We start from the raw sequence: 23,444 nt of genomic DNA, 5'->3' as shown, positions 1-23,444 counted from the left end.
CTGCCCTCTGGGCAATTAGGGATGGGAACTAAATGCTGCCCTAGCCAGTGACACCCACAGCCCGTTAATGAATAAAACAAAAATTCCTAGCCTCTGACCTATTCTTGTAGCAAGTGTTTACAGCTGATGCAGTTCAGGCCCTTGACAGCTTTATAAGAGAGTCAGAGTTTTAACAAAAGAATTATGTCGACCATAATTATTTATCTGTAACTGGAATCTATTTATTGTAGTAAATCATAATTAATGTCGAGTTCGGAAATCAGGTAAATGCTTTCTCTCGAACTGGGTCATACAAGACATGAAAATTGGGGACATAGGTGCACTTTTACAAAGCCTTTAACTCTCATGACAGCTCAGATTAGCAGGGCTTGATTTCCAGCCTGCTGCCCCATATGGTGTAACCACATCAAACTAGACACAAGAAGAGTCAGTAAATTGGAATTTGCATTCACTTTGATTATTCACTGAACACTTGCCCTCTTCGAGCTGTGACAAGCTGAGGGACAGCATCAAATTTAAGCCACGGGGCTGAAACCGCACCGTTCCCCAACCACAAAATTTAACCAGTGCTTCAAGTGAGACCAGGGAGAACCAACTCATTTACATGATGTCCAGAACGACTTCAAACTACTCACATACTAACTTGAACTGTGACCGAACAGTAGGAATTAAAATGAAAAATGCACTTATTCAGTCTGGCAGCTTCTAACAAAACTGCAATGATTGGAGTGATTAAATTCTGTGTGAAATGGCAATGTAGTGTTGTTGGACATACAGTGATGTTAGGCAAGTTGCAGAATTGTACCTTACTCAACGAGGACCTAATAAAGCTATAAAAAAAACTTTCATTCCTGCATGGAGTCATCCACACTTTCCTAACATCCCAAAGTGATACACAGCCAATGCAGTACTTTTGGAATTGCTATCAGTGTTGTAATGTGGAAAATGCAGTAGCTAATTTTCACACTTCAAGGCCCCACAAACTGAAATACATCAGATAAACTGTTTTAAAAGTTAATTATTTGAGAGGTAAAAGTTGTCAGAACACAAGGAAAACTCATATTTAAATAGTTTCTTTTTATTCATTCATTGGATGAGGTCATCACTGACTAGGCAGCATTAATTGCCCGTCCTTAATTGCCCAGAGGGCAGTTCAGAGTCAACCATATTGCCGTGGGACTGGAGTCACATGTAGGCCAGATCAGGTAAGGAAGGCAGTTTCCTTCCCTAAAGGACAGATGGGTTTTTCAGACAATCAACAATGGAATCAGTTATCATTAGATTCTTAACTCCAGATAGTTTACTGAATTCAAATAGTTCTGTGCATTAGTTCTGACAGGGCCTTGCGTTAATGTCCCATTTGAAGCGCATCAGACAGTGTAGTACACCCTCAGCACTGCACAAGTGTAGATTCTGTACTCAGCTCCCTGCTTTAGGTGTTGAAACCACAAGCTTGAGCCAGAGGCGACAATACAGCCAATTACATCAGGGCCTATATGCAAAAGTGGAAACCAATGATGCATCACACATCGGTTACCATCCTCAGTCCTCAAATTTGGCTCTTGATTCAACTTTGTTCCAGGGTGCCATTAATAATGCAGGACATAGGGGAAGTAGTGGGCCCAGCTATCAGCACTACTGTCCTGGTATTGGTATCTGTCGCAATAGGACCACCAATACTGACACTTGTTTTCATTGTTCTCCAATAAGATCTTAACCAAGAGGCACTTGACAAGAACGGCAATAAATTAAACAACTAGCAGAAACTCTTTGAAAAGGAAGATCTAACCTCATCTTGACACATCCCCCAGAACCGAGAATATGACCTGGCTTCCTGCTAGTCTGTAATTAATAAAAGATAAATCTAAAAATAGACTCCAAATGATAACACAACATCTTCCTACTGAGAAAAGGGATCAATTCTAATGTATTCCAGGGAAACCAACGATATCCAGAGAAACTGCAGAAATGCTGGGAATGTGCAATTAATCTGGATCATGTTTTCCTTCAACACCAGCCAGACTTCTTTTCGCTACTGGCTTTACACTTGAAAGACCATTTATTCCAACAAACTATTAAATTGGCACTGGTATCTCACAGTGATGATCTTCAGAGAAGCAGAAATATTTGAATTAGGAAAAGGTAAACCACAAAAGTGATCTGATCATGTTCTTAGTGTGGAGGAGAGTTAGGTCGAGAGGGATTGTTTGCAGCAGGAAGGGGTTTGGGACAGTGGGACTGTTTGCAGCAGGAAGGGGTTTGGGACAGTGGGATTGTTTGCAGCGCGAGTGAGTGGAAAACCTTTGATTCATTTTGCACTCACCGTCCAATCTACCGTGCTGCGTACTTCACGATCGGAATCCTGTCGAAGTGAAATGTTCGGGTTTGGTTGAGCAACCAGATGTTGAAGCCCAGATTTAGCGATGGCTTTTCTGAAATAAATCAGAGAATGGTGTTTTTGTCCTGGTCTCTATTTTTCATCTATTACCTGAAATAGTGCACACTCTCATCAAATGTAGCAAAACTACTGTTCCTTTCCACAGCCCCTATTGTTACTTAGGATTTAATTCGCACAAGCCTCATGTCAGATACTGTACACTATAACACTATCAATGTGTCTAGGTCTAACACTGAAATCATTTGACTTTCATTCAGTGGACTACAAATAGGATGTACAAACTGGGCTACACACAGTGAAACTCTGGTTTTATATGACTCTCAATGTCGATTTCAAAGGAGATTCTAATCAAATAGGTCATTAGACCAGCTCTGTACCCAATCATATCAGTTTCCCATTGAACTGGTTAGGTGAAAATTAGCCCCCATTTTTGCCTATATCACCAATACAGAGACTTCCCAAAATTCAGCAAAGGGTCAAATTTTGGAGGCACTTAATACTCCTCCATGCTCATCACTCTATTTGTTTTTTTTAATATTTCAAGCACAAATCCATTTCAAACATTGAAGAACAGTAGTGGATTGACATTGTGAATTGGACATTTGGGTGATCATGGAAACAAGTGGCTTTATTTGCCCTGAATGGGTGCTTCTTTGAGTATGACATGCACCCTTCTGATGGCAACACCTGACCCGTAGCATTGCTGCACAGACAATGGGCTCCCTCAGTAGCCAGGACCAAACACCGAGCAACTCCCAACTTTAACAGCAAAATAGACATTGGTGCTGGGGCCAAAAATCTACAGGAAAACAATCAGAATACCTGCCTGAATGGCAGCCTACATCCAAAAGAGTATCATTTTCAGTTAATACTCCAGAGGATATTGGCAGACTTTGCGAGCACAACTGGAGAAGTACCTTGTACTGACAGGACAGCACACAATATTCCAGGCACATTGTCAGTGGGCAAGGATCTGGGATGTGTACCTATTATGTAGCACGAGAGTAGGATTATGCATAAATTTGATTCGCATGAGGTTATCACAAGATATAGTAGAAGTAGCCTTTCAGCTCAGTGAGTCTCGCTACCATTGAACAGGGGCGTGACTGAGTACAACATGCTCTGTATTCTAACGTGCACAATAAGGGCAGGGAACTTTTTTAACATTGGAATGCAGCATTTCTCAGCTGTTCAAAGTGTATATACTGTAAAGTCGAAAAAGAGGAGGCAAGTAATAGTGTTTTCAACTTGAAGATATAAGTTGTAAGATAGTTTGAAATTCCTTGCGCGCAGTCTCAGAATTTTAGCATGTTCACCGTACCCCGAAGAAGCTGGCACTGCAAGTCCCCAGCGCAAAAGATATCAGCCTCAGGGAGCTGTGGATTGCTTCCTTCCTGACAGTGATGTAAGTAGCTTCCTGCTCAATCTGCTTCGGAATCACACCAAGACCTTTACCGACTCGGACAGAACTGCTATTAATAAATACTCTCACATGAATCTCTCTCCACAGACATTATGTTAATTGTGTAACCAGAATCGTCTACTGAAAAAAATTTCTGAGAAGGGTATTCAACGAGAAGTGGTGAATTCAAGGTAGTGGAAGATGTGTAAGCAGGGAAATATGCTAGAAATCAATTCTTAATTCTTTAGGAAATTGCCCAGAGATACACATCTATGCAAAAACAGCAGAAAAATACCTTCTTGTTGTAAAACAAGACACACTTCCCAGCATTTAATGAGTCTAATTTTAACATGTAAGAGTGGGCAGAGTTGGTGGGAACTGGGGGGAGACCAAAATCAATCCACAGTTAAAATAAAGATCATCACTTTCTCACATTGATATTTGGCCTGAGGACAGTTTAGATATACTGCTAGGCATCAAATCTCCTTGTCTCTCTCAGGCCCAACATATGATTGAACAAGTCCACCAATTAAAGAACTAGGTTGTGAGGCTAATGGATCTCAAACATTCCATTGAGGGAGAACATTGCAGGCATCCAGCAGCATTGTCTAAGGGAAGCCTGTTGCTACTTATTGATCATTTCACATGAAGTTTCTCCACAATGTCAAAGTGTGGAATCTTTTCCGTCATTATTACCACACAGTGAACTAAATGACATGCTTAATTGCACCAACAACCATGCTCATCATTTCTTTCACAATCTTTGAGTTAAAGATGTGCGTATACCTTACCGTGAGACTTGACCTTCTAATTCACCCACTTACTTACTTACTTCTGAGAGTTTGGTCTTCCTGCCAAACTGCTATCCTTCAGAACAGCAAAGAGGAAAGCGGATGCAGGAAGTTTATAATCTCCTCACTTCTATTTATTGCGTTGGGAGACAGCATTAAATCATTCACGGCAAACGACTTTCTAACTGCATGCAACACTCTGTGAGCCATGTGCCATTTTGAATAAAGGGGAAAATTTCACTTGCATGCACCAGCTCGTAATACAAACTAACTCAAAGCCATCACTGAAACATTGCAGGACAATCACTTCAGATACTGGGCTCATATGATACTGTAATCTTGATTTCAGCTGCTGGCAAAACCAAAGGAAAATGGGAAACATCTGTATTCTTTATTCTACCCTGGCTGCTGTATTTAAAGGAACAAACTGAATAACAAGTGCTAGATATTAGAGCAGAAATTAATTAGTAGCACTTTCAACAAAGGCAGGTTGAGCAGAACCGTCTTGTTTCCAGCCCTGTCATGGAGGAACTTCAAACTCAAGGGAGCCTGATTTCTATGCCTTCACTGTAGGGTACTACAGTGCACGGGAGCACTGCCTCTATTCAATGCAGGAAAGCTAGCTGCTTGCCCACAGGACTACAAGCTATACCACCAAGGTGGGATCAGGTATATGTTTTGGAAGGTAACCAGCAGAGAATGAGAGCGACAGAGCGCGCGAGAGAGAGAGCGAGAATGAGAGACAGCGGGTGAGAGCAAGAGAGTGCGAGATGAGAGCGAGAGCAAGATGAGAGTCAGCGAGAGTGCAAAAGAGTGCGCGACAGTGAGAGCAAGAGAGAGAGCGTGAGCATGAGTGTGAGCGTGAAAAAGAAAGCGCGACAGTGAGAGCGAGAGAGTGAGTGAGAGCGAGAGCAAGAGAGAGAGAGAGAGAGACAGGTATAGCGGAGAGCAAGCACGAGAGGAAGGTCCCTCCACATCAAGCCACCCCACCTCTCCAACTCGACACACCCAGCCCAGACCCTCCCCATACCAACAGCAAGAATACATACGAGAGGAAGTTGCTCCACGCTGGGGAATGTTTGGCCGCAGGGCTCCTGTGGGTCAAGTGGAGGGAATTTCTGCGGACGCTGTGCCTCCACCGCGGTGGCAGGGCGCGGGACGGCCGACTGATGTTCAGCGAAGGTCTCCTGCTCCCCACCGACACCACCCGGTACAGTTCTGGCTCACCGGGAGGGATGCAAGCTGCTACCGAGCTCCGCTGTGTGCCAGGGAGAGGGATGGTGCTTGATCGCCGCCGCTGAGTCCGTCTCCTGTATTTCCCTTGCAGCCCGTAGGCCGCTTTCCCTGTGTGGACCAACTCGGCAGGGACCAGGTGAGAGGAGTTCCTCCTCAGGCAGCGAGGGGCCCTCAGGAAAGGCTTGGTGTAGACGGGCCTGTAACGCCAGGTCGAACGCTGGAGGGCCTCTGGGGTCCCCGGGGGAGTGCACACACCCGCTTCCTGGTCGCTCCGGCTCCTGCCCGCAGACGAGGACTCCGAGCCTCCAGAAGAGGAGCAGTTGCTGTCAGAGTCATCGGGAGCAGCGCCGGCCCTCAGCCCGCAGCCTGGCTGGGCTGTGCCCTCTTCATCCTCGCTCATCTGAATGAGGCTGGCCAGCAGCACGGAGGGCCCGAGCAGGTGGCTGTCAATGGCCCGCAAATTGCTCCCCGGCTTCTGCTGGACCATGAACCTGGGGTTGAGGTGGAGGGCGGTGGTGCTCGACCTTCGGCGTGGGCCGCTGCTCCTGGCCAGCGCATGGAGGTGGTGGGGGCAGTGCGGCAGCTGCAGGCTGGACCGGCGCCTCTGCACCAACAACGCCGAGGGCATCCCCGCATTCGAGCGGCGCCTGACTTTACTGCCGGGCACCGGGCCTCCCATGCGCCAACCTGCCCGTCGGCACCGACCAGGCAACCTGACCCCTGATGGCGCCTTTGTGAAGTGCCTTTTGAAGAACGTCTCCATCCGTTTTGCAGCTGTTCCTGGGGAGGGGTGGGGGTGGGGGTGGTGGGTTTTGTTGGGTCTGAAAAGAGATGCAGCTCAGTGGTTGGGGGTGGGCGGGGGCGAGAGGCAGTGGGATGGGGTCTCCCGTGGGCTGAGGGCTGTTGAAAAGGCAGAGAAGGAATCAGAACAACATCATCATCGGATCAAGCTCGCTGTGCGACAGACACTTGCCGGAGGAGTGCCAAACAAGACAGTACTCCCCCCCCGCCCCAACCAACCTCCTTTCCTAATGCTCTTCACCCAGCACAGAGTGCCATCCTAGGGCCAGGCCGCTGCTGAGAAAGAATGGACAAGCTTTGCAAATGCCGAACCACAAATGGTGAAAGTTGTGCACCAAGGAGCCCCAAAGCAGCGAGAAATAAACGACACTGCTTGGCTTTCCTGCTCAAATACGCTCTCCCATTTCCTGCAGCATGTTTGCATCAAGCAATCCCAGTGTGTAGGCACACTGAAAAAAACTTCTGTCAGATTCTGAATGGGCCATTGGTACAGTTTAAAGTCTCAATTGCTTCTGGGCACTGAATGCTATTCTTACCACCATATCTGAACACCCGACGCAATAGGGTTCGCTGATGTGCATTTTCATTTAAATCCTGAACAGGTTAGGCTGATGTTGGAAGGGCTGCTGGTGAAGGGCTGCTGTCTGGTTGTATGTGGCGTAGCGCTACAACAAAGCAAGTTAAGGCGAGGCACTTAACCAACATGGTCAAAACTATGAAGGCTTCAGTAAAGCAAATGGGGAGACAGTGAACAAAACATGATGCTCTCCTACTTAGGCTCATTGGGTTCGGGAGGTATTTCATCAGGCAGGATGATAACAGACATGGGTCTGGGTGTGCAAATTCCCACCTCTGCCTCGATTAGGTCTGGGGCAGGAGGGCCATGGACAGGAACCCTCAACTCAGCCCCCCATACTCGACAGTCAACTGAAGACCTTCATCAGTCAATATACATCTATCGTGGAACCTCACTGCACTGTTAGTGTTCACCATGTAGGGAGTACACAAAGCAAACACTGTTAGGATCACTTGCTGGCCAAGGGGTAGATCCTGTCATCCAAAGGCCTGACTGAGGGGCCACCCTGGGAAAGGATCAAGGTTGAGAGCCACTGTCATCCATCACAGCCCCCATCCCATCATCACCCAGCTTTGAACCCGAGAGTCTCAGTGACCCTGGATATCAGGTGGCTGCAGTACCAACAGTGGCCACTCTACTTATCGACCCCACTGAGCAATACACAGCTTCTGGCCTCTGATTGGGTGCCAGGTTTTAGAAGGGGTGTTCTCTCCTTGGGGGGCTGGATTTCCATCCTTGAGGACTGGGGACAAGGACCACCACACTCCAGTTAAGAGGCTGATTAGATGTGTCTTTCTGAAAGGAGGTGACACAGGCCTCTCTGCAGCTCACTGGAAGATGAAATTGCAGTTGGCTCCATTAAATATCTGCCTAACATTCCACTGACATGACCAAAGAACACTCATTTAAGATAAAAGAACCAGTTAGAGATGATCAGAGCTCATTATTATCATTCATTGGAAGATAGGGGGTCAAAGTCCTTCCCTTTCAAGAATTTATACTTGTAATACATGGAAGGAATTAATACTTTCATTTTCAAAGAAAAACTTTGACTGAGGCTGCACAGCTTAAAACTCTTGAGAACACTTTTTTTGATGAACATTAACTAAAGGAATGGTTGTCATTGACAATTCCAGAGAGACAACATCATAGACAGTTACACTGTTCATGTTTGCTGGGGCAGGCCTCTTTAGATTGGGTGGATCAAGCTCTAACAAACAATATTCAGGTACTCAGTGCTTTCCTGCCCTCACTGCCTTTCAGCAAGTGCAGAATCTTGAATTCAGGCAAGATGCTAGAAGCGGCAAGAGTAGGTCCTAAGCCTTTATGGAGTAACTGGGGATGGGCAATAAATGTGTCTGGTTCAGATGACAGAATGGTCATTTTATTCTTTCAGACAATAACAGCAGCCAATACAACCCATGTCTCAGGAGGCAGGAATGAAACAATTGACAGGGCAATGCCTCTTTGGAAAGGCTAGTAACAGAAGATGCGACCATCCCCTTAGTCCAGGGGTGAAGCACATTAACAACTAGATACCAGCCCGAGAAGAAGGCAAAGGAAAGCTTGTACAGAGAGGTATTTTATCTCCTTGTTTTTTTTGCCTCTGGAGGAAGGATGCACAGTCTCAAATTTAGAGTTGGAGGGGTCCAAATGAATCACACAAAGGTAGAGAAAAATATGAAGTCTTCTTTCCCAATAGGTTGTGGGCACAGGACTGAGCAGGAGAGTCAAGGCTGAAGTTACTCATGGCCTTACCCAATAGCAATCTGGGAACAAGCAAACAAGGTAGAAAAAGCTTTGCCTCAACTCAAGCTTCATATTCTAAACTGAACGGCAGCAAAGGCTTGTGGGTTTGTGCGAACACCCTGCTCCTATTGATAACGCTCACAGATCCTCGAGTTTAAAAGGCACCAAACCCAAGCCATACTTTGGGAGATAATAAAGTGTGAAGCTGGATGAACACAGCAGGCCAAGCAGCATCTCAGGAGCACAAAAGCTGACGTTTCGGGCCTAGACCCTTCAACCCATACTTTGGGAGGTTCTGTCTTGACATAGGCTGACAATGTTCCCAAGAATGAGAACTGAAGCCAGAGGGTCAGGCTTTAACATTGACTGGGAGGTCCCTGATACGATATACAGCTGTGTTTCCTCTTAACCACACTGATGTCCAGCATTATGCACACACCAGTGGTTGTGACGTGCCAATCAAACAGGCTGAACCACTCTCATAGGCACCCCCCTGTAGTGAAGGCAGTTCACGGAGTTTGTACAGCAGCTAGTAAAAGTGTGCCATCAATCACCATACCAGGGTCTGTTTGCTGTACCCTAACAACACAAGCTCCAGTTGTCCTAAAGAACATATCTTACACTGCACTCTGTTGCCCAGTGATTCAGTGCTAAATCTCACATTGATCCTTGTTGTGTGGCTCCTTAGTACTTTTACACCCAGTAAGTCAGAGTATTACTTTTTTTTAAAAGCACTCATGTACAGATATGTCCACGTGAAATGCATTGTAGCATTGCTCCTTTAATAGCTGCACACACTCATAATTCTTTAATCTCTTCGCCAACTAACACAGCGAACATTATGGACCCAATTGGCAACCAGGCTACCACTTTGCCTACCAACATGTTATTCACCATGAAGCTGCATGTACTGGATGCACGGCCAGTTCTGACCAAGAGTGACACCAACAGCATGGGCTCAATTTCCACACCAGCTGGGGTTACCATGAAGGACTCTCCTCCTCAACCTGTCCCTTCGCCTGAGGGGTGGTGAAACTCAGGTTAAACCACTACCCGTCCCTCCTGACAATACAGGACCCCAAGGGTCCGGGAGGATTACAGCGACTTGAACCTTGCTGGATGTCCAATCCCAACAGGGCTCATCTGACAGCAACCAGTGGTGCCTGCTACCCCTCTAGTAGCCTGTGGGAGCTAAGAAAAAATGGAGCTCCCTGTTGACTCGGTGGCTGAAGAAAACTGATTCAACAGCAACCGTGCTCAAATTCAGCTTCTGTGACTCAGCTTCTCCCTGTTTGCCCTTCAGCAGAAGCCCAATTCTGCTCTATCAGTAACTTTTCTGCAGTCTTGTTACAGTGCTTCACTGAAAGCACGGTGTCTGCAAACTATGAGGGTTCTGGCATCTGGAGGTTTCAAAAGGCAGAATAAATCTCACAGATAATCTGGAGGCGGGGAAGAGCCAAAGTCCATTACAAATATAATACTACGGTAGCTGTGAAACATCTATGCAAAGGACACTGGAAGCTGCCGCCAATCTGAGAAAAGGTCAGGGCCACGAGGTTTACAATAACGCTCCAGCGTTCCACCTATGCTGAATTACACAAGCCTATTTCGAAACCTTTAAAAGGCATAGTTATAAAGACAACTGTGACAGTGAGAAACAAGAGGCATCAGTGCCTGGTATTTTAGAAAAAGCAACCTTGTTTGTTTTAAAGAGAAGCTGGCCAAAGTGCCCAGTGTGGCACGAAAGGAGTACTACACTGTGGAAATTTCACATCAGACATTGAAATAAAGACTGGGCTTGCCTCTCAGGGGGGCATATAAGATTCCTTTACGCTGTCTAAAGATGCGCAGAGAAGTTTCCTCTGATTCTTCAGATGGTAATGCCCTGAGTAGTGTTGTAGAACAGACAGCTCTAGGGGTGCAGGTACACAATTCTTTGAAATTCACATCACAAGTTGATACAGTGGTGAAGAAGGCATTTAGCACATTTGCCTTCATGGCTCAGACCTCTGAGTATAGGAGTTGGGATGTCATGTTGAGGTCATACAAAATGTTCTGGTTGTCCTGTTACAGGAAGGACATTATGAAGCTGGAGGGGGTTCAGAAAAGATTTAGCAGAGTGTTGCCAAAAATGGAAGGCCTGAGATACAAAAATAGACTGGAAAGACTGGAACTTTGTTCACTGGGCCGCAGCAGGTGGAAGGGTGACCTTATTGATATTTACAAAATCATGACAAACATAGATAAATGTGAATTACAAGGGTCTTTTCCCTAGGGCAGTTTCAAAACGTGGGGCATGTTTTTTAAGAATGAGAGGAGAAAAGTTTAAAAAGGATATGAGGGGCAACTTTTGTTTTTACAGAGAGTGGTTCGGTATGTGGAATGCACTGCTAGAGAAAGTGGTGGATGCCGGTCCAGTTACATATAATACTTAAAAGACATCTGGTAAGTACATGAATAGGAAAGGTTTGGAAGGATATAGACCAAGCGCAGGCAGGTGGGGCTAGTTTAGTTTGGGAACATGGTCAGCATGGGCTGGTCGGACTGAAGGGTCCATGCTGTATGATTCTGTGCCTTCGTCAATGTTTTTATATCGAGGTTGAGAGATAAACAGAAACCTCGTCATTCTTATAGTGTTGCCAGTGGGAGCTTGCTGTGCACAGACTGCCTGCCACTTTTCCTTCATTACAACAACAACTCCACTTCAAGAGTCCTTAACTCACTTAAGAAGTGATTTGAGGAGTCCAGAGGTAGTGAAATCTTAATTAATGCAGGGCTTTTCTTTCAAAAGAACTCTGCACAGGGCATGGAGTGGATTCCAGAGCTACTTATAAACAACCTGATCTATTCAACTCTCGCAATTTTCCTGTTCTTGCTTCTACAGAGAGAAACCGAGCCACAGCACACGGCTGCATGAATTTCTGAAATATAGTTGTTGAATGCATATGTGAGAGCAGCTGTGGGTCTAGAAATACTGGACACCGGAACTTGCTGCGTTGGCCACAGTAGGTGTTTTTACAGCATCAGCCAGGTTTTTATTATAGCTGTGGGCTTGTCAGAAGGTCACTGGTATCAAGATTTAATCTGTAAGGGAGTTAGGGTAATGAATCATAAAGTGAAACACAAAGCTCACTTCCATTGAGGGACCGTTGACAAAGTTATTTATGATGAGACACAAATAATACAAACTCTGACTGAATGAGGCCTCAGGTACAAATATAAAGAGAAGTTCGAGCAAGTCTACACTGACAAACCTGCCTTGCTGCTTTTAGCTAATTTGAAGTGTTAAGAGATGGGTAAAATGGTGCCATCTCAAGCGCAGGATGGAAGAATAGATTTCAATATTTTTGCATTACATAACAACACCAAGGATTTGGGCTGATATAATCACTTACTAACTGAAGGATTTGAATAAATTACACACCCTGGAATAATGAACACTACCAACTAAATCCAGTGAGTACTGTGTGAACTTATTCTGTGCAAAAGGAATTGGATAAAAATTCGGGAATACTGCATAAATCTTCCGTAGGGCCTAGGCAGCGAGGTATCAGAAGCCTCATCCACAGAAAGCACTCAGTTAGTGTCGCATAAAGATGAGACAGAGATTCTGGCCACACTGCTTCGTAAGGAACTCACAGGAGATAAAGAATGATAGGTTATATTTTTTAAGAGTTTGATACAATATGCTGGGTTGAAGGGCTGAACCAATCTCTCACGTTTTCTCACACACTTAGACAACCAAGGAAATGGCTGGAATCGAGGAATAATGAATCCGAGTCGTGGCTGGACTGAGTTTAGCCTCTGGATTTTGTTCAGGCCTAAGTGAGTGTTATTTTAGAAGTTTCCCTCCTGCTCCCTGGTTGAGCAATGCATTTCCTGATGTTGTAAATTCTGAAATGGTACCGACCGTTGTACTCGCAGTTAGGGCTGGATAGTTGGTGCATCAGCTGTAATGGACCTCAATGCCTTTAGAGCACAAGGGAGTTTTGTGCAGAACATGGAATTAATCTAGGGCAGTACGGTGGCTCAGTGATTTGCTTCCTCGCAGTGCATTTAAATAGCTCCCTTTATAACCTCAGTTCCAAAGGCACTGAACAGCCAATAAAGTAGTTATGAGGTGTCATTGCTGCTTTAACGTAAGAATTAGCACACAGCCAGCTCTCATAAACAGGAACGTGATAATGACATTGTTTCGGTGGTGTTGATTGAGAGATAGCTATTGGATGGGACAGCAGGGATAACTCCCCTGCTCATCTTCAGAATTATAGTGCTACGCTATCCCGGCAAGCCTATGGTGACACGTCCCACACAAAAGGTGCCACCTGCTCTGAAGGGTCAGCCTGGACTTTTTGAGCTCAGGTTTCTGGAGCAGAATGAGAACCCACGAATCTTTGGGCTCAGAGGCAAGCACATTCCTCACTGAGCCACACTCACGGGAACTTACAAATCAATGGGGCAGGTGAAATAAAGTGGTGCTCAAAACAAGTTCAGAGTGAGTGTACTTGGCAGCTACGCAACAAATCCTAAATCACAGCATGTGCCAGCTCTCGGGAGGGTGCTGAGTGCTCTGTAAATGTCACTGAAGGATGTGTTATCCTTCAATGGAAATAAACTGCTGCCTGGCCAGCTGGTAGGGTGATGAAACACAGATTGAGCCCATTTTTAAATGGGAGCACAGTCATCGCAGTGAGATAAATATGATTGTATTATGTCAGTAAGATGGAGGAGGGACAGAAAACGTACCCTATTAAAGTTAACACTGTCTTTGGAAAGCTTAATCAACAGCACCAGGAAGGGTTTGCACAGCACCAGATATAAGGTGTAAAGCAGCAGAACTCTCTTCTGTCCAGCGAGGAACCTCTGGGCAGAGAGTCTTCCATGGTGCACTAAATTTCCATCCAGTAGTAGTCATTAAAAAAAAGTGTGCTGATTGGCTTGTTTTGATCACAGAGCTAAACTGTTGCTCAGTCGTGGTCAGATGGGTTCAAAGCCAGTAAGAAAAAAGTACTGAACTATCAGGGAGCATAGAAGGCAGGATCACAGTAGCCATTTGGCCCTTCTCAGCATGTTCTACCATTCATTATGCTCATGGCTGATCACCTGACTCGGTATCACGTACCTGCTTTCTCCCCATTACCTTTTAATCCCTTTAAACCTAACTCCTCCTTGAAAACATTAAATGTTTCGGCCTCAACTGCTTTCTGTGGCAGAGAATTCCACAGGCTCACGACACTCTCGATGACAAAATTTCTCCTCATCTGAATCCTAAATGTCCTCGCAGATATCCTTAGATTGTGACCCTTAGTTCTGGACACGCCAGACATCAGGAACATCCTCCCAGCGTTTACCCCGTTTAGTCCATTTAGAATTTTATAGGTTTCTGTGAGATTGTCGCTCATTTTTCTTAACTTGAAAATCAAGGTCCAGTGTGCCTTCCTGAGTAAACGACACAAAAAAAAACTCATGGCAATATTTCAAAGAAGAATGCCTTGAAACTCTTAAAGGTGCTCCACAGATGAAAACACAAGTGTTATGGGATTTGGCTGCAAATATAAGATTGTTTGTTTGCTACCTGAGCATGTTTCCTCACTTGGCATGTATAGCCGAAGGCCTGCGTGGAGACTGAGTTTTCCTCACAGCTGTCATATCACCACAAGCACACGCTTGCTCTCAAAGTCTCACTTTCAGGTCTTTACAGTCTAATTACTTCACACCGCAAATGGAAGGCTGCTGTCATTCCTTCAATGACACAACTCAATGTAGCCCTTCAATAAGTCTTTACTGAGATTACACAAAAGTCAAGAACTAACTGACTAAATAAATGGAAGCAAAAGACTAAACTTCCTTCCATACAGCTAAGGTTGCAAAAACATGATTATTTCATTCCCCCCCACCCACAGTACATCAGAATCCAATGATGACAACAGGCAAGAAAGAAATTTTAAAATGTTAATTTTGCTCTAAATGTCATTTCATTAGTAGTCATTGATAAACTCATTTGACATTGCTGCATCAAGAAGAGAAATTTCATCGAAACTCTTCTTTTTACACTCGTGAATTCGCAAGAATACCAATTCAAAGGAAAAATCAACATTTAGGTGTCCTGCAAAATGAAAAGCTTTGACAAAATGTCTCATTTTTTCAGCAATATCCCTTTTAGAAGTCTTAAAATATAGCAACCACTTGTAACAAAATCCTTTAACAGCTCTCTGATGTCTGAGGGAACATTTAAGAGGTTTAAATGGCAATATAATTTTTGCTCATCTGGCTAGAGAAGGAAAAGCATCTTTTTAATGTAAAATAGAGTCAACGTCAATTTGAAATTGGTCTTGATTGTTTCATACAATTAGACAGCAGACCACCAACAATCTGTCCCAATCCACCCACACTAACGCTATGGTCAAGAAAGTGCAACAACACCTCTACTTCCTTAGGAGGCAAGAGAGTTTCAACAGGTCCCTAAAAAGTCATTAATTTTTGTAGGTGCAGCACAGAAAGCAATCTATCCAGATGCATCACAGCTACTCTGCCCAGGACCATAAGAAATTACAGTCAGTTCCAATATAATGCGACAGTTAAGTACTCGTGCAATCTTGCGTTATAAAACAAAATCATGGAATAGTTGCGCCTTTAAACTAATGGAGCCAGACTCGCATTATAGCCAATACAGGCAAGGAAAGTTTGTGGTCTAAATTCTTCAACTGCATTAAAGCTAATTCGCACTGAAGAAATACGTGTTATAGCAGAACCGACTGTACAGCGAGAGTGTCAACACAGCCCAGTCCATCACACAAGCCAACCTTCCATCCACTGACTCAACTTATACTTCTCGTTGCCTCTAGAAGGCAGCCAACATCATCAAAGAGCCCTCCCACCCTGGTTATAATCTCTTCCATTGGGCAGAAGATACAAAAGCTTAAACACATGTACCAACAGATTCAGAAACAACTTCTTCCCTACTGTTATCAGACTTCTGAATGGACCTCTCAAATTTTTAAATTTAATGTTGATCTTGCTTTTTGTGCACATTCCTTGCAGCTGTAACATTATACTCTTTGCTCTGGTCTATTACCCTAATGAATATTTTGCGGTATGATCTGCCTGTACTGCACACAAAACAAAAAACTTTTCAGTTCAGAGGAAGGGTCACTCCACCCAAAGCGTTCCATGTGGCAACTTGCTACTGGAAGAGTTAAGTTTGCATCAATTAGCTTGAAAGGCTGGCTGGAAACTGTTTAAACAAATCAAAGCGCTTTTTAAGTAAGGAACGAATGCTACTTGTAAACAACATTTACAGTACAAGGCTAGGAAAAGGAAAGACGGTGTTAAACAGAGACAACACTTACGGAAGCAGTGAGCATGCCTAAGGCATGCATCTGTCTTAACTCGCGAACAGGATGCTGCTAATGTCAAAATAAACACGGATTCAACAGAGAAAATGGTGAGAAGAAAATAAATGCTGCTTGTTCATGACTTTCCAAAAAAAGTGTTTGGCAAACCAAGCAAAAGACTTGTTCACAAAACTCAAGCCCACAGGACTATATGTCAGTGACACTGTGGGTATGAAACTGGCCAAGGGACAAAAGTGGACAATAATGAGCTAAGAGATAGTAGGAACTGCAGATGCTGGAGAACCCGCGATAACAAGGCATGGAGCTGGATTAACACAACAGGCCAAGTAGCATCAGAAAAGCAGGAAAGCTGACATTTCGGGCCTAGACCCTTCATCAGAAAATGAGCTAAGGTGGTTTCTCAGGCTGAAGTGCTGTACAAGGTTGTCTTCCATAGGTGCTGCTATGAGAATACCTGGACTTTCATATATGTATCAATGGGCTGCATTTGCGTATGGGTCATAATTTGCAGATGACATGAAATGTGGCAATTGAGTAAACAAACTCCACTGAGCAAAATGCAGTATGTTGGCGCTGAGGTGAAGGTGTGCATCCCTTTAAGAATACCAAGTGTAACTTTCCAGCATCAGAATCCTGGCTTGGAGGGCAACATCAGAAATCACACGACACCAGCTTATAGACGAACAGGTTTACTTGAAATCAAAACCTTTTGGAGCCTCACTCCTTCTTCAGAAGTTAGAGAGAGAGAGGTGGCATCACACACAGAATTTATAAGTAAAAGATCAAAGGGTCACATGATTGATGAGGATCTACAAAACAAACCTAAGATACTGTTAAATCCTTTATCAGTTAGAAGGTTTTAATTGATTAATATGCATATGTAAATCCTGAAATTCCTTTCAAGTCTTGGTCCACAAGTTTTATCAGTGTTAAGTGTGAGGCCTTGTTTAGAAGCTGTGTCTTAGTTTGGAGTCAGACTGGTTTTATTTCTAAAGTAGGAATTTTTAAAATGCCACATTGACTGACTATCTATGCTTTCTGAACAAAATGTTTCTGCAAATGCAAATTCACCCCAAAGGTTTGCATGCATGCAAGAGTGCTTGCGTGTGCGTGTGCCATCACGCGCGAGGCACCTCCACATCCTGGCATTGTGGGAGCAGTAACACTACTTGGTTCCAGTAAATCTAACATACAAGTTTCCATGAGATGAGTTGCCACATTAAGGCAGCTGTTAAAATAAAATTACTTGAAAGCAATTAACTAGTTTTAAAGTACGCTGCTTACATGCCCAGAGTTAACTTAATGCAACCAGTGACCATCTCACCTGGAGCACAGTCGCAGATTCAAAAGCCAGGTTGAAGTAACCACTCCTGGACCATCACTATTGCTTTACATGAAACCTGTGCTTAATGCACGCACAGTTACAATGATAAAAATTGGCATGGATTTCACAAGATAGGTTATAAATTGCTGCCCTGTCCACTCTACTGAATGAGGTTCTTCAACCACTTCCACCAAGTTCAATGCCCTGAACATACACTGAACTTGCCAAGAACACAAAGGTGATCATGTATTTAAAATTAAACAGGACAGCAATGACGCAGTTGCATGCAGCACCACGCACACAGTTCAACCTCAAATAACACAATGCAGTCCCACAAGCTAAACACTTAAGTGTGTAAACTAAAACACCTCCTATGCTGCAGAATTGCTGCTCCACCACAACATAATACAACTAAACCCACTGCAGTAAATACACAGGTACAGCTGCTGTTCAGTCCTGAAAAACAGGACTAAGTCATTCAGCCTCATGAACCTGTTCCACTATTCAATGAGACAGCAGCTGATTTGTAACCTCACCTGTCTTTGGTCCGTACTCCTTTGCTTAACAAAAAAAATTATCCATTTCAGATTTAAAGCTAACAACTAAGCCAGCATGCACTACCACCAGTGGAAGAGAGTGCCAAACATTTACCACATAACACCCACTGAGGCCATGTCTGTACTTCTGTTTGAATCAATGGGAGGTTTTACTTGTCTGCCTCCTGAAAGCCTAAGAACAGAGTAATATGGACAATGTATGGGTAGCAGGGTGGCTCAGTGGGTAGCACTGCTGCCTCACAGCGCCAGGGACCTGGATTTGATTCCAACCTTGGGTGCCTGTCTGTGTGGAGTTTGCACGTTCTCCCCGTATCTGCGTGGGTTTCCTCCGGGTGCTCCGGTTTCCTCCCATTGTCCAAAGATGTGCAGGCTAGGTGCAGTGGTCATGCCAAATTGTCCATTACGTCCAGGTGGCTAAGCCTTTGGAAATGCAGAGTTAAAGGGATAGGATGGCGGTGTAGGCCTGAGTAGGATGCTCTTCAGAGGACTGGTGTGAACTCAATGGGCCGAATGGCCTGCTTCCACACTGTAGGAATTCAAATGAAAAAAAAAGACTTATCATAACGTTCACGGATATGGGACAAGTGCAGGAAATTGGGATCAGCGCACTTTTAGTGATAGTTATGTCTGTGAAGAACTCCTTGAAGAGGAATTCAGTAGACAAAGTCTAGCACCTCCCAGAGAGGGAGGTCTCAGCCAGCAATAGTAAAACAGTGATAAAGGACGTGCAGGGCCAATTAGGGGTCAATAAAGGAGGCAACAGCATGGCTGAGAGTTAAAAGAATACTCTGCATCTCACTTCAGTATGAAGCAGATGCTGCCCAGGTCATGGTGACAAAGGAGGAAGCTCAGTCACTGGAAAGATTTCAAATTGATTAGGTGGTGGTATTGGGCAAGCTGTCAGCACGTAACGTTGATAAGGCACTGGGACAGGATGAGATGCATCCAAGAACAGTGAAGGAAGTGAGAGTGGAAATTGCAGAGGCACTGGCCATAACATTTCAACCTTCCCTAGAAGGCTCGGAGAACGACAAACATTGCGTCAAAAAGGTCAAAAGTGTCAAAAAAATTAAAAATGGTTGTGAAAATAAGCCCAGCAATTACAGACCAGCTTTAACGGTCAGGAAGCCCCTAGAAACAATGATATGAGACAGAGTGAATACGCACACGGAAAAATGTGCATTCATTTGGATGCATATGGCTCAAAAGTAGAAGACAGAGAGTGGTGGTGGAGGGCTGCTTTTCAGACTGGAAGCCTGTGACCAGTAGTGTGCCACAAGCATCGCTGCTGGGTCCACTGCTTTTATCACTTATGTAAATGATTTGGATGTGAACATAGGAGGTTATGGTTAGTAAGTTTGCCGATGACAACAAAATTGGAGGTGTAGTGGACAGCAAAGAAGGCTACCTCAGAATACAATGGGATCTTGGTCAGATGGGCCAATGGGCCGAGGATTGGCAGGTGGAGTTTAATTTTGATAAATGTGATGTGCTGCATTCTGGAATGGCAAATTAAGACAGGACTTATACACTTAATGGTAAAGTCCTGCAGAGTGTTACTAAACAATGAGACCTTGGAGAGCAGGTTCATAGCTCATTGAAAGTAGATTCATAGGTAGATAGGATAGTGAATAAGGTGCTTACCTTTATTGGTCAGTGCATTGAGTATAGGAGTTGGGAGGTCCTGTTGTAGCTGTACAGGGCATTGGTTAGGGTCACTTTTGGAATACTGTGTTCAGTTCTGGTCTCCCTGCTATGCGAAGGATGTTGTGAAACTTGAAACAGTTCAGAAATGATTTAACAACGATGCTGCCAGGGTTGGAGGGTTTGAAACATAGGGAGAGGCTGAATAGGCTGGGGCTATCTTCCCTGGAGCCTCGGAGGCTGAAGAGTGATCTTATAAAGGTTTATAAAATAATGAGGCAGCGTGGATAGGGTGAACAGACAAGGTCTTTTCCCTGGGGTAGGGGTGTCCAAAACTAGAGGATATAGGTTTAAGGTGAGAGAGGAAATATTTAGAAAGGACCTAAGGGACAACTTTTTCACACAATGGGTCATGCGTGTATGGAATGGGCTGGCAGAGTAAGTGATGGAGGCTGGTACAGTTACAACATTTAAAAGGCATCTGGATGGGTATATGAATAGGAAGGGTTTAGAGGAATGTGGGCCAATAGGCCTGTGAGTAAACTATTACATCAGAGAATAAAAGGGACAGCAGCAACATGGATATAGAATTGAGTAATCGGTAACAAAGAATCATGGTTAATATGAACTTTTGGATTGGTGGAAGGTTGAAGAGTCCCCCAGGAGTCAGTATTGGAATCCCTGTTATTCCTGTAATACGTAAACAATTTAGACGATGATGTTCTGGACAGTTTCAAAGCTTGCCAATGACACAGTAAGTTTATGAGTAGGAAAGGTTTGGAGGGATATGGGCCAAATGCAGGCAGGTGGGATGAGTTTTATTTGGGAACATGGATGGCATGGACAAGGTGGAGCCTAAGATTCTGTTTGCATGCTGTATGATTCTATGACTCTGACTCTATGGCAGGAGCACTGCATGTGGGAGATAGAGCCAGAACGTAAGAGTGTCCATGTAAAGTCCCAAAGTGAATAGTTCAAGTAATGAAAGCAGATCCAAAGCAGGGCAGCTGGGGAGGAAAATAGTGAGAGAGGGGGAGAGGAAGGGGGAGGAGAGGAGAGCAAGAGATATGTCAAGCTGAGAAAAAGTAAAGAGGAGGTGAGAAGATTGGAGAAGACAGAATGTGGAAGAGGGAGGCAGAAGAGGAGCAGAGAAATTGTTGAGGATAGCGGGGGAGAGAGGCTGCAATAGGAAGACAGCAAGAAAAATAAGAGGATGGAAGAAAAAGGAGGGGGTGAGGAAAGAGAGGCAAAGGGTGGAGGGAGAAGGTAGAGTTAAGAATAGGAAGAGAAACAAGTATAGTTTCATCTATGTTTCCTTTTTTTAAGAAAGGAAGATGTTTTATAAACCCAATCTAACATCAGAATCGTACTTAACTACATAGTGTGTGTCACTGAATACGTTCTGTCTGATATTGATCATACAGTCTATGGCTTTCACTTGTTAGCCTGGTCTCTGAACAGGTTCATGTCACATGGCAAACAGAGTCATGCACACGAGAGGGTGGCTGTTCTGAGAAAGCGGGGACCCATTTCAGTTGAAATGGACCGTGCTGCAGGCTGGTGGGAGTGCAGTGCAGAAACCACAAACTCTTGTGATTCTGTTTCCCCTAACCCTGATCTGCATTTTTCATTTGTCACCACATCAGTGTCAGTGGGTGGCTGTTTGATAACTGGGCTTCCAGTTTGAACAAGTAGGTGGTGCCTCACTTACAGGAATGCAGCAGACAGCCTTCATATCTTAAACTGATTTCGCCAGCTCTGAATGTATCTTACCCTCAACTTCAATCATCTCAACTGCAACTTGTATTTATATAACTCTTGGAGCATTGCTAAGAGTCTTATGGAGAACTACATGAGCATTATGAAACAAAATGCAACTCCGACACGCATGAGATCTGGTGACAAAACGCTTGGTCAAAGAGGCCTAAGTTGTTTGGAGCATCTTAAGGAAGGACAGAGATTGAAGGAGAGAATTTCAAACCCTAGACAGTCAAAAGCATGGCTTCCCTATGGTGGATCAATAAAAATTGGGAATGCACAAGACTGGAGGGGCCCACAAGACGTGACAGATATAGAGAGAGGCAAGGTCTGGCTTGTAATTTTAAACATCAAGGCTTGTTCTTTGGAGAAACCATGAAGCAATCGCATTACTGTTAGATTCCTTAGTGCTGCACCTGGTGACATCATTGAAAACCAAAATGTCAGCTTCCAAGCACGCACTGATGGGACCCAGCTCAATCTCAACACTTCCACTGATACTGAATGTTCAGGCAGCTTATCAAACCCACAGTACCAGCTGAGCAGAAACTCCTTCCCATTTATTGTCGCAACTTTGCTCCTTATTTTCAAATGCCTCGCAGCTTCATTCCCAACCTCCCCACCCCACCCCAACCCAAACCAGGGCACAGATGCTGACCCCTCCACACTTCATGTCAGCTCTGATAAAGAGTGATCTCGACTCAACGATGCTGCCTGATCCATTGTGATCTCCAGCATCTGTAGTAATTCGTTCGAGCAAGTTCACTGCTATCTCTGATTTTTGGTGGGGCCCTTACTGAGCTATACAAAATACTTAATATCACTAAATTGGGGAACCTAGTGCGAAGAACCTGGAAGAGCTGTACAAGCTCCTTCATACATACAGAGTCAACCTGAAGCAATCCATTCATACATTCACAACAGCGAGACAGGGAAATACAATTTGCAAGGAATTACATTATTACTTTTGCATGGCACCAACAGCTGAAGCTGACTGATGCCTATGAGTACAGTCAAGGGGTCGTTTGAGAAGCTATGAGGTACTATGTTAGAAAGGTACCGTGTTAGAGAGGTGCCAAACACGGCATTCGGGAAGGAAGAGATCAATCGGGCTTACAACAATAACTTCTCCAGCTCCTTACGCTTAATAAAATGCCCCAAGGTGCATCAGAGGAGCACAACGTAAGGAAAATTAGAAATTGAGCCACACAAGGCAATATTAAGGCTGACAGCCAAAAGCTTACACAAAGCATTGGGTTCAGGGAGGTTCTTAAAGAAGAAAGAGTAGTAGGTAGTCCAAGGTTTAGGAGTGAAATTTCAGAGCTTAGCCACAAAGCAGCTGGAGATAAAGCCACCAACGCTGGAGTGATTATAACTGGAAATACACAAAGCAGAGCTTGAGGAACACAGATAATGAACAATTTCCAATAAGGGACAATGTAACAACCGCCCCTTCTCAATCAATGGCGATGCCATCACTGAATCCACCCACAATTAACATCTTCAGGATTACCATCAACCAGAAACTCACCTGGACTTGATATATAAATACTGAAGCTATAAAATCTAGGAATCCTGCAGTGAGTAACTCACCTCCCTAAAGTGTGTCTATCATTTGCAAGGCACAAGTCAGGAATGTGCTGGAATATTCCCCACCTGACTGGATAGGGGCAGCTCCAACAACATTCAAGACACCATCCAGGACAAAGCAGCCCATGTGACTGATGCAAATATCATGAAGTATGCACTCCATCCACCACCAATGCTCAGCAACAGCACTATGTACGATCTCTAAGATGCACTGCAGAAATTCACCAAGGGTCCTCAGAAAGCCAAGTCTACTATCATCCAG

General features: G+C 44.4%; 1 protein-coding gene across 3 annotated transcripts in view; it reads right to left on the bottom strand.

The window, feature by feature from the left end:
• The window catches only part of dgkza (diacylglycerol kinase, zeta a), a 616,491-nt gene that overhangs the window by 254,109 nt on the left and 338,938 nt on the right, over positions 1–23,444 (bottom strand). For 2 of the 3 annotated variants that reach the window (XM_059651884.1, XM_059651885.1), the window contains exon 2: positions 2,324–2,432. In XM_059651884.1, coding sequence (XP_059507867.1) covers positions 2,324–2,432 — 109 coding nt within the window. Of the gene's footprint in view, positions 1–2,323; positions 2,433–5,640; positions 6,591–23,444 lie in introns of those variants that run through there. The other variant, XM_059651883.1, reaches the window with a different exon arrangement.

The sequence above is a fragment of the Stegostoma tigrinum genome, chromosome 17 (genome assembly GCF_030684315.1).
Source record: "Stegostoma tigrinum isolate sSteTig4 chromosome 17, sSteTig4.hap1, whole genome shotgun sequence".
NCBI lineage: Eukaryota > Metazoa > Chordata > Chondrichthyes > Orectolobiformes > Stegostomatidae > Stegostoma > Stegostoma tigrinum.
Note: the sequence above shows the minus strand (reverse complement) of the source record. Positions and strands in the feature narration are given on the sequence as shown.